Below are 12036 nucleotides of genomic sequence, written 5' to 3' on the forward strand. Positions count from 1 at the left end.
CCCTTGCCAATTTTCCTGTGGGTTCCACAGTCCACCATTTTATCCCCAAAATTGTGAATACTTCCTTGAAGCCATTAGGGTATCACACCCATGTAAGTGGGCATAGGATTGAAGTCCTGAATAGTATCTCCTTTTAGTGCTATCCTGTGTGTTGGATTTGGAGTGCATGATCCTCAGGGCAAAGGCCTGTCTATTCATGCATAGCCAGACTTTCTGAACTCCGAACTTCCCTGTGTTTATCAAAGACTTTTGAATTAGGCACCCTGTCAACTCCAATGTATGAGTTTTGTGTTCTGAGCACTTGTTCTGCACTGGAGCAGAATCACATATGCCAGTTATATCCTGAAATAATGAAGATGCCAGAGATTATGAAGTTTAGAATCCAAGGTTTTAGGATGATATCAACAGAACAGAAAGCCAGAATTATTACAGATATTAGCATCCCAAAACATTCACGGCTGGTAGATATGAGAGCAAGAGGTAGCGTCTACATTCCATTACTACTGTTTCAAAGCGTTAGGTCACACACCATTAAGATATCTGTGCTACCACCGTGTGTGTGTGTGCGTGTGTGTGTGTGTGTGTGTGTAGAGAGAGAGAGAGATTCCTATGTATGCTATTAGTCACTCACGGTGAATTCAATACCTTGCTTCAACAAGCCTATCGACCAATACAGAAGGTGCAATGAATATTTTAATACATACAGTAACTGAACGGAATTGGATACTGTATTTAGCTTTCTTTGAAACTGAATAGTTACTGGATACTACCAAAATATGAAATCTTCATAGGATTACCACAAAATAATTTTATTTTCTGGAAGCTCGGAAGCAACCCTTGACTAATGAATATGCCTTCCCTCAAGCCCCTCCTCCTCCTCCTCTATAATTAAAAGACAACAATACATCTCGTGCCTTCTGTAGTATTGTCCTTCCTCTTGACTATGGTTTGGCAGAGACACTCTGGGCCGCCTCCTCTCTCCAGCGAGCTTTTTTCTCCAGATTCTGGCTCGTCAGGGATTCGTGCCTCTCAACAGCCTGCAGCAAAGAGGAGACCACAGAAGCATGTAAGAAAAGTAACCATGTGACTATACATTATTTTGGATTTAGGTGTGATTCCTGGAATGTAACCCATAAGTAAGTTGCGGGTTTGCTGTATGAAGACTTGAAAGACTTTCTAGACTCCAGGACTTATGACATGACCACTCAATGGAAGACTCTGCACTACTTGAAGGACTACAAGACTTGAACCCAGACTGTTTGGTTCTATGTCAGACAGGTTAATTTCTTTATTTCAGGAAACAAGTAATGATAACAGGACGAAGAGCCCCCATATACCGTATTTTTCGCTCTATAACACGCACCTGACCATAACACGCACATAGTTTTTAGAGGAGGAAAACAAGAAAAAAATATTCTAAATGAAACAGTGGATATATGATTTTTGTGGTTCATGCTGTGGTCACAGACATGTGATCTGACGGTGAGTTTGGGGTAGCCCAATGCAAAAATCCTGAGGATCCATGTGGATCCATGCTTTGTAACCACGTTTTTGCGCCATTGCGACCCCATGAAACAGTGGGTGCGTGTGTGTTTTGGTGCAGGCTGTAGCCATGGATATGCTATGTGATCTGATGGTGAATTTGGGGTGACCTAGTGCAAAAATCCTGAGGATCCATGTGGATCCGTGCTTTGTAACCACGTTTTAAGTGGGGAGGGAAGGAAAAGAACTCAAGGGACAAGGAGCTTGTGTGGGGGGTGTGGAGAAGGATGCTGCTGATAATGCAGGAGAGGCTCCTCTCCAGCTTTGCTCCTTTAGAACAAGCAGGCTCTGCGTCTCTCCCTCCTCCCCGGCAAGGAAACCATGATAGTAACCACTCTGAGACAAATCAAGAAAAATTGCGACCAACACTCTCCCCCAACAAGCGCAGTGAGGTCAAAACACACACACACGCAGAGAGGGAACTGGCCCTAAAGTCGCAGGGCGCTGGGGGAGTGAAGGGGAAGCAAGAGAAGGAGAAGGAGCCCTCACACACACAGAGACACACAGAGTGTCAATTCTAAAGTCGGAGGGACAGCGCAGGGAGAGTGACGGGAAGCAGGAGGAGGAGAAGGAGCCCTCTCTCTCTCACACACACACACACAGAGTGTCAATTCTAAAGTCGGAGGGACAGCGCAGGGAGAGTGACGGGAAGCAGGAGGAGGAGAAGGAGCCCTCTCTCTCTCACACACACACACACAGAGTGTCAATTCTAAAGTCGGAGGGACAGCGCAGGGAGAGTGAAGGGAAGCAGGAGGAGGAGAAGGAGCCCTCTCTCTCACACACACAGACACAGAGTGTCAATTCTAAAGTCGGAGGGAGAGTGCAGGGGCGCAGGGAGAGCGAAGGGGAAGCAGGAGGAGGAGAACTATAGCTCAAGCACACACACACACAGCCCCTACAGTGGCTAATCCAAAATCGGACAGCAAAAAACTGCAGGCAGGGACAGAGAGTACGGTTTTTTTTAAAAGCAGCCAACCCCGCTCTGCTTCTCTCCCTCCTCCCGGCTAGGCTGGCTGAAAAGCTTCGCTGCTACTTAGCAGCTCTGTGGGGAGGAGAGAGGAACATAGAGGACGGGTTTTTTTAAAGCAGCCAAGCCCGCTCTGCTTCTCTCCCTCCTCCCGGCTCGGCTCGCTGACAGGAGCCGCTTACACCCGCTTTGCTGTTTCAAAGCAAGCCACGGACTGCTCACAACTGCAGCAGATTCCCCCCATCTGTAGGCATTCGCTCCATAACACGCACAGACATTTCCCCTTACTTTCTAGGAGGAAAAATCTGCGTGTTATGGAGCGAAATTTACGGTATATCCTCTCCTGCTCACCTTAAGAGCCTAACAGATAATAGCAGAGCTTTCAAGAAAAGGCAGAAAAGAGTAACCCTCTCCATATTCAAAACAAAACAAATTCCTCTCCATATTGCAGTTTCCAGCTAACATTACAGTATATTTTTTATGAAAACTATAAGCAATCTCCTACAGAGCTATTGACATAAACTGCTGATAAGGCACTGAATTCCACATTTGGGGAAATTCCCATTCTCATGCCTATCCTACCCTGACTTTGATTCTAATTCCCTCTTTCTTCCTCTCTCCCGTCCCCCATCTCTTAGGTAAACTATAGTTTATCCTTCCATTTACTTTATTAAAAATACAACCACCTATGTTTTCCCTGCTGCAGTATTCCCACAATGCAATTGCTGTTCCTGAGAGGTTAGGCTGGTCCATTAGGTCTTTCCCCCCCACGCTATTGCCAGCCTCTTAGCTCTTTTGTACTCACCCGCTTCCCCAGAATGACCATCAATATGCAGCCCATGATTGTCAAGGCAATCATTACGTAGCTGATCTTCACACGCATCTTGTTCCTCGCCGCATCAACCATCTCAAACCTTTAAAGAACGAATTATCCTAAATTAATTATCATGGATTAGCATTGTCAAGCCACTGCCTTGACCATCTTGTTAATGGGGGGATATCAAAGAAAGAATCTAGTTAAAGGCTGCTAAGCCATAAGGCAAAACCCTTTATTGTACCATTCTGGGGACTACATAACCCCTAGAGCAGGGGCCGGCAAGGTTTACCTTGCCTGGGCTGGTTCACTCCCACGGAGATGGGCTGGATCGTGTCCACGATCTTTGGTGCCTGCACATGCACAAACATGATTTCTGGCACCGCGGAACCGAGTCCCCGCTCCACACTGCACCGGTTTAGCACAGTGCGAGGGGGGCTCATCGAGCAGGTGGCTCGGCTCGGGGGCCGTTAATTTTTTTGTAAAAAATACTTTTTATTAGATTTTCAAAAGCAAAAACAAATAAAAACCTAAGTCAAATTTCCAAAAACAAAGTCAAATAAAACATAAACTCTTGCATAAACTCTTGCATCCAGCATCATAGTGTTTTCTTATTTACCCTGCGCTTTGTCGCGCTCGGACTTCCTTCCTTCCCTGCTTCGGCTTTCACAAATTAACATCCACTCTTACATATTCTTATTTACATTCCATCCACATCACAAGATTTAAGTTAACCCTGCTACAGTTTTTAAACTTCTACAGTTATTCCGTATATACACAACAAATTTACTCCACTCCTCTTCAAACTTTGTTACTTTTTCGTATCTAATCTTATCATTTTCGCCAACTCAGCATATTAAAACAGCTCGGGGGGCGTTTAAACGACCACTGAGGGCTGCCTGCGGCCCATGGGCCGCAGGTTGCCGACCCCTGCCCTAGAGCTTGGGTTAAAAGTGTCCGGTTTGTTTTTTTTCTTATTCAGGCAGAACTGCCGGCTTGGCCCAGTCCTAATTGGCTGCTTTTGAAGTCTTTAGACCAGGAGAGCAGAATTGGGAGGCATGCAGAGGTAGGACCTAGAACGAGGTAGGGCACAACTCTGGCCTTCAAAAGGACCAACAGGTCCCTTCTCTTCTGAGGGAGGGCGAAAAACTAGCAGACACTAGGAGGAGGAGGAGCCAAGTGCTCAGGAGCTTAATCTTCACACAGATGCTGCAAAGCAAGGTAAAGAGAAGGGGAAAGGAATACTTGCACGATGCATATCACTCCTAAAATCAACCCTTGAATGGACCTGACCAGGCAGAGAGAAAGACAGTGTGGGACTTCTGAAGAAAAGAGATCTTCTGACAGTGAAGAAATGTCTGTATGGTCCCCTCCTGATGGTTGTGTCTCTCTTCCATGGTTTATTCCATATTAAAGACAGTGTCGTCACTCGGCAGCCATAATAGAAAGGCCAACACAACCCGATTCCTAGTGCGCAAGGATGTCCCCATATGATCTACCAACAACTAATGACACAGAGGAGCTTGAGAAGGTCTGAGTGAAGGGGCAAATGGAAAATGCCATTCAATGTAAGCTAATGTAAAGTGATTTATACTGGGGGGAAACAACAGCAGCAACCCTCAACTTCACCAGAGGGGTCTATCTAACTGATAGGATCTAAGCTGGGAGTCACTACAAAAAGGTTCTTGGGTCATGGCAGATAACCCAATTTGTGGCAGCTGTGAGGAAGGCGAATTCCATGCTAGGAGTCATGAAGAAAGGAGCAGAAAATAAAACAGCCAGTACCATTGTACAAATCTATGGTGTGACTGAACTGTCTACATTTCTGGTCACCTCACCCCACAAAAGGATATTGCAAAGCTGGAAAAGGTTGAGAAGATGGCAATCAAAATGAGCAAAGGTTACAACATTTGGGGCTTTTTAGTTTGGAAAAAAAAGTAAAGGGGAACACCACAAAGCTATGTAAAATGATGCACAGAAAGAAGAAAGTGGGTACAGAGATACTTTTCTCTCTAGAACCCAGGATTCTAGACTCTTACCTGGGTTCTAGAGAGAAGGGTCATCCAGGGTTCTAGAGCCCAGGGTCATCCAATGAAGCTGGACGGTGAAATATTTTGGCCAAACCTCTTCACACAGCACATAGTTAAACTGCGGAACTTGCTACCACAATTAAGTCAAAACTGGAAAGAACCTATGAGAGGAAACATTTCTAATGTTGCCTTTCCAAGCCAACATGTGGTCATCACCTCTGTCAACAGTGTGAAAAAATGTTCAATAAGATAATAAGCAAACAGCTGACAAAATCTCAGAATATTTGGGTTAGTGCTTCAGCACCCTCACTATATACCTAACAGGGTTCCCACAAAATCTTTGCAGCTTTTTAAGCACTCAACCCTAAAAGCCCATCTGCAAAATAATTCTTGGTCCAGAACTGTATCAAGGAAGAGCTGACACAAAAGCCTGGGAAGCTCTGTGCAATCTATTCTGCCCGAATCTGTCATTGTGCCTGTTTCTACAATTTCATTAAGAGTTTGCCATTTGAGTAGTTATTTGGTGGAATCAGTAACATGCATGACAGAGTCAGTAACTTCTGGAAACAGAGCTGATAATGTAATCACATTTCAAAGTCAGTTGCTTCTGGCAGCTGCTGCCAATTGCTTTGCTCTTCGACACAGCTGAAAACAAGCAGCAAGCTTTGAGTGTCTGGATCCCTTGATCAGCCTTGCAGAGGCCCAACGCTACTATTTTTCACACTGGGTGACTACTACTACAAAGAACATATGATAGGAAGCTACAAAAGCACTCTGCCTGGTACGCAGGCTGAGACCCTACTTGCCCACAGACTGTCTCGCCAGAGTGGTGCATGCTCTGGTTATCTCCCGCTTGGACTACTGCAATGCGCTCTACGTGGGGCTACCTTTGAAGGTGACCTGGAAACTACAATTAATCCAGAATGCGGCAGCTAGACTGGTGACTGGGAGAGGCCGCCAAGACCATATAACACCGGTCTTGAAAGACCTACACTGGCTCCCAGTACGTTTCCGAGCACAATTCAACTACAAACACACTATTCAACGACAAACACACAATTTAACTACAAACACACTATTCGTTTGAAAACTTTCCTTCCCAGAGTCTTGGTTACCTACCATTTTTTAAATTATTATTTAAGGAGAATCAGGAGAATCTTTATTTGCATCAGCCACTAGCCATAGCAATAAAATAAAAGACTGAAGACAGAGGTAAAAACTTAACTATGCAAAATACATTTTGGAAGTATAATAGATCTTATTCTAATTGCCCCCACTAAAAACCTTGCAGTTTTTGCTGTCACCTGATCATCTTGATCTGCTAAAGGAAAGGACACAGTAGTATCTTCTGCTTTAAAAGCATATTCAAGGGCTCAGCTTTTCCTTTAGAAACTCCTTTTGTACACGTTGATAGTATCTTTGTAATCTGGCTAGTGGCGAAGGAAGTTTGGAACAATTCAAAACAGCATCAACTCCATCCATCCATCCAATGTATGTAAACTAGCACCGTTAAACATGTACCCATGCCTCTCCTGATGTTCTCCTTTGTCACCAATTTCAACAATATAATCACAGATTTGTGCAGTTAACTCAGTGATGCTTACATTTACTTATGTTGGCATCCCAGAAATCCAAAATACTGCTAGAAAAAGCCTCCAGGGCTACCTTTGAAGGTGACTCGGAAACTACAATTAATCCAGAATGCGGCAGCTAGACTGGTGACTGGGAGCGGCCGCCAGACCATATAACACCAGTCTTGAAAGACCTACATTGGCTCCCAGTACGTTTCCGAGCACAATTCAAAGTGTTGGTGCTGACCTTTAAAGCCCTAGACGGCCTCAGCCCTGTATATCTGAAAGAACGTCTCCACCTCCATCGTTCTGCCCGGACACTGAGGTCCAGCGCTGAGGGCCTTCTGGCGGTTCCCTCACTGCGAGAAGCCAAGTTACAGGGAACCAGGCAGAGGGCCTTCTTGGTAGTGGTGCCCGCCCTGTGGAACGCCCTCCCACCAGATGTCAAAGGGAAAAATAACTACCAAACTTTTAGAAGACATCTAAAGGCAGCCCTGCTTAGGGAAGCTTTTAATGTTTAATAGGTTATTGTATTTTAGTGTTTTGTTGGAAGCCGCCCAGAGTGGCTGGGGAAGCCCAGCCAGATGGGCGGAATATTAATAATATTGATAATAATAATAATAATAATAATAATAATAATAATAATAATAATAGATATAAATAAATAAATTATTATTATTATTATTATTATTATTATTATTATTATTATTATCTGCAAGCCCAATAATATTCTTTGTTGATAGGATTTCCTTGAGACACGTAGTCAAACAGCACACAGACCCACGCAGCACAGGAAGGCGAGGCTCTCTGAAATGCTTCACTGCTCCGTGTAAAACTAACATAGTCTGGAAAAGGCTTTGATACAGGTCAGATGGACACCAATTTTATCCAGCCTGTATCTACTGAAAGCTCAGAACCCCAAGATGGACAGTGCTCAAGGGGCTCAGGCCTAGAAACCAGCCTACACCTTATGCTCACTGAATGACGCACAGTGAAAAAACAGGCTGCCTCTGTTCATCTCTGTGTAACAAACTGGTATTCTAGACGTTGGCAGAGGGAAAGACAAAGAAATAAGTCTCCAAGGAGAATTTCAGAACCCTCAGTCAGAGCGTAGCTTGCACATGACTACTTCTGATGGGATTAAAATGTAGCCAAGCCACATTACACCTCCTAATCCACATACCCGCGATCACTCATCTTTTATATATTCTGGATTCTCTGAATGTCACCAAAAATTACAACCAGAATTATGCAAATGGCAGTTTTAGCCTGGTTTGCGCTTAATGCTAAGCCGTGGTTTGCTTTCCCAGAGTATGGCTTGTTTGAACATCCACACCCAACCCAAACTAGGTCTGTTTTCTAGCAACAAACCATAATGCGGAGCCAATATTTGTTGTTAACTTACAAGATCTACTGTTTGGCGTTATGTTCAAACCAAACAGTCTTGCTTCGCCACAGTCTGTATAGTTCCCCTATCCTTCACCAAGCTACAGATGTGCGAGGGAAGAGTAGCTGGAAAACAAGCTGACGACCCAAGCTGCGGCTTGCTTTCCTGCCTATGAGACAACCTACAGTTTGTTGAATAAGACGTGGTTAAAACAAGCCATGACTTATTGTGTTGTGTATGAACGCAGCCAATAATAATTTGAACATCTTGCTGTAACAGCTATCTGCATTTCACTGATTAACAAAAATGGGTGGTGGAGATAAAAGAATATTATCTTTATTCCTTTGCGAAGGGCATATCCCAGCTTTAGCATGAAATAATTACTGGAGTCAAATATGGAGAGAGTCATTTTAGCTACACTGGAAGTACAGTTTGAAGCGGGTTTTTAAATGCTTGGTTTGTGAAACTCAGACTTACGACACTGTTTCTGGTATATCCTCTTCTTTCTTGAAACGGCCCGTCCATAGCAACAACTTCTTGTCCCAGTCACTGGGCTTGTGTCCTGGAACTTTGAAAGAGGCTGTAGAAAGCAGGGAAGAGAAAATGCAGCGCGTGAGAACCAAACATCTTATCCAAAAGGTGGAATCGAGATAGCAATCTCTTGCAGCACAGCCAATGACTTGAGGTATGGGGAGCCTCGGGCCCCCGCAGGCCTTCATCTGGACTCTCCTCAGAGTCCCTGCTCCACCAATCAGGATGGCAAAGCAGAGCTCTCTGTCATTGCTTCACCAGCCTGATCAGCTCTGTGCTGAGTTTCCGAGCACAATTCAAAGTGTTGCTGCTGACCTTGAAAGCCCTAAACGACCTCGGTCCAGTATACCTGAAGGAGAGTCTCCACCCCCATCGTTCAGCCCAGACACTGAGGTCCAGCTCCGAGGGCCTTCTGGCGGTTCCCTCCCTGCGAGAAGTGAGGTTACAGGGAACCAGGCATAATTATTATTATTACTGGCTGAAGAGGAAGTGGATTCACTTTCTTGGTGACCAATACAGAAGCCAATACAGAAGCTTCAGCCTAGTTCGCTTATCTTGTCCCTGACCTTTCCTGTTGGGAAAAGAGAGGGGCAGAGGAACTTGGCTTCATTCATCAAGGTACCTGAAACTTATCCACTGCTCAGCTATTCCTGGTCATCTTAGCAGTGGCAGAGGAGAGATATGGGCTGGGATTACACAATCTCTCCCCACTCGGCTGATCGGGAAACAAGCCAGCAGTGTAGTAAGTACTGGGACTCTGGATCACCCTCTTCTCAGCTGTGTGCAGGGGAGATAAAAGGATGGCGCCTGTCTCCTCTGCGAGGAGGGGGTGTCATGTATGTACATGTCTGCAAGAGTGTAGGCTAGCTCTACTTATTGCTAGTCCTGATCCTACCAACTATGGTTTTGAGCCCTATGGGGTTTTTTCCCTGCATTTAGATGAAACACTTTTGCACACTGAGCCACTTCTGAATGATTAAAGAATTAAAGAGTCTTGGCCATGGGGGTTTAGGAGCTTAAAATACCAGTAGCAAGCTATCTGCATTTCAGACTGCTGATAAGGTGAAAATTCTTCAGCTCATACCAACCAGTATGTTTGAACACAACAATTATGTCCCATTCCCTATTCATGAGTGTCTATCTGCCAAAAAAAAGTGTGTGGTGGGGGGGCAGCTGGTCCCAAATGCTAAACAGTGGGAAAGGCAAAGGTGCAACTGGAGATTAAAGGATTTAATGCTTCTATACAGTAACAAGCTCAGAAAATATAGGCAGAAGTATCTTCAAGCTATCTACCTTCCTACACAAAGACACCTTCATTTACTAATGATCAACCACTTCCAAGGCCTTAGTGCAGGCATCCCCAAACTCGGCCCTCCAGATGTTTTGGGACTACAACTCCCATTATCCCTAGCTAACTGGACCAGTGGTCAGGGATGATGGGAACTGTAGTCCCAAAACATCTGGAGGGCCGACTTTGGGGATGCCTGCCTTAGTGGCTGCCTGTCAACTCAGAAGTAGGGCTTACTACCAGGTAAATTGGGTTAGGATTGCAGCCTTAGTCACCCAAACCCTTTAGACAGACAAGGCCTGATTTCAGCAAGTCTCACATATGGACTTTGGCTTGCAAAATATGGTAGCATACATAGTTAAGCAAACATAGCCATATAAAGGAAGGTTAGTCAAAAGTTTATATGGAAAGGAAAACAAACAGCAAGTCACCACATGAAGGTAAAGCTAGCACACACATTGCATACAATAAAATAAAAAAATTCCTTCCAGTAGCACCTTAAAGACCAACTAAAGCTCATACCTAGAACTAACTTAGTTGGTCTTTAAGGTGCTACTGGAAGGAATTTTTTTATTTTGTTTTGACTATGGCAGACCAACACGGCTACCTATCTGTAATTGCATACAATGTACATGGAACTACTTCCTCATTTTTAAATTGCACAAATTTAACGAAGAAAATAAGATCCTCAATACAGAGAATGCACGGGGTTCATTCACTGTCCTAATTTCCAGTCAACAACTACTTCCCATTGCACTATACCTTCTCCTTCAGTGTTGATGGGCTACATGCACACTTGTGGATATGCCCCCATTCTTTCAGATACTGGAAAAAGAAATCTGATTTGGGGCATGCATATAAAACAATTTAAAAACTACCAATCAGTACCAGAGGCGGTCACATGCAAATACACATGTTGGATTTCCAGGCATGCTGTTGGAACCTATAGTTATATGCCCAGCTCTTTCCAGCACAACCAAACATGGCAGAAAAGAAAGAAATGAATTTGTACGTAGTAGTCAATGACGGGTCATCAAAATGCAGTTATTTACACAAAGGGTAAAGCTACTACCCTACACACAAATACTTGGGAAGCAGATTCCATGAAACACCATATTACCAATCAAGCACGAAGATAATTCTGGTTTACCTGAAGCCTGGGGTTTTGGCTTCTGCACGTTCTCTGCTTGGGTTTTGCTGCACAGCCTCCTGTTCATGAACCGGCATGGTCCTCCACTTGCACGCAGGGCAGAAGGAAGACGTTTGTCCAAAATCCTAACAACTACACTTGGGAGGAGGAAGGGGGGGGGGGAGAAAGGTGACACCTTAGAAAAAGTTGCAGCATAAAGAGAGAAACGTAACACAATGCAGAAGACCCTACTCTCGGCTTCAGGTCCTTGAGCAAAACAGTGAATTTAAGAGGGAAAGCGCCACTGAACTCTGCAAGATGTGCTGGTAGAAGTACGACAGCGCCGGATTCGAGATGGTGCAGGCAGTTCACCTGCACCAGGTGCCAAGCGGAGGGGCCACAAAGCAGTAGGAAGAACAATGACCTATTTGGGTGAGGGGTGCCAATTTTTGTGCTCGCCCAGGACAACCTGTTACCCAAAGCCTGCCCTTGAGGATTCTCTGACTGCATTTGCTTTTGTTTCTTTTTGGAAAATTTAATAAGAGCCACAGCAACAAAATCCTGTGGGGGAGAAAGCTCATCAGAAGGTACCCTGATGGGTTCCATAAGGTCACAACTGGAAAAGATATGGTTTTGGGTACTCAAACAAAATCAGTAGCCATCTCACACTTAAGTCATTACCAAAGTATCTAGTGGGTTGTTCAAAACACTAAGAGGAGAAAGCAGAAAAAGCCGCACATTCATTTTTTTAAAATAATAATATTTATTCAAAGTTTT

General features: G+C 44.4%; 1 protein-coding gene across 1 annotated transcript; it reads right to left on the bottom strand.

The window, feature by feature from the left end:
• Positions 1-366: 366 nt before the first annotated feature.
• Positions 367-11435, bottom strand: FAM162A (family with sequence similarity 162 member A). Its single transcript, XM_081845714.1, has 4 exons — positions 11281-11435; positions 8789-8891; positions 3315-3423; positions 367-1037 (listed from the first exon to the last, which is right to left on the bottom strand). The coding sequence occupies exons 1-4, from the start codon at positions 11345-11347 to the stop codon at positions 942-944; spliced, it is 375 nt and encodes a 124-aa protein (XP_081701840.1). The 5' UTR covers positions 11348-11435; the 3' UTR covers positions 367-941.
• Between the last annotated feature and the right edge of the window lie 601 nt (positions 11436-12036).

This window comes from Podarcis erhardii, assembly GCF_964252035.2.
Source record: "Podarcis erhardii genome assembly, chromosome: 17".
NCBI lineage: Eukaryota > Metazoa > Chordata > Lepidosauria > Squamata > Lacertidae > Podarcis > Podarcis erhardii.

Excerpts from the sequence above, each read along its gene's own strand:
- FAM162A (XM_081845714.1), bottom strand. The coding sequence starts at position 11,347 with ATGAACAGGAGGCTGTGCAGCAAAACCCAAGCAGAGAACGTGCAGAAG. Across the intron at positions 8,892-11,280 it reads GCCAAAACCCCAGGCTTCAG|CCTCTTTCAAAGTTCCAGGA; the intron begins GTAAACCAGAAT and ends TGCTTTCTACAG. Across the intron at positions 1,038-3,314 it reads TGGTCATTCTGGGGAAGCGG|GCTGTTGAGAGGCACGAATC; the intron begins GTGAGTACAAAA and ends TCTTTGCTGCAG.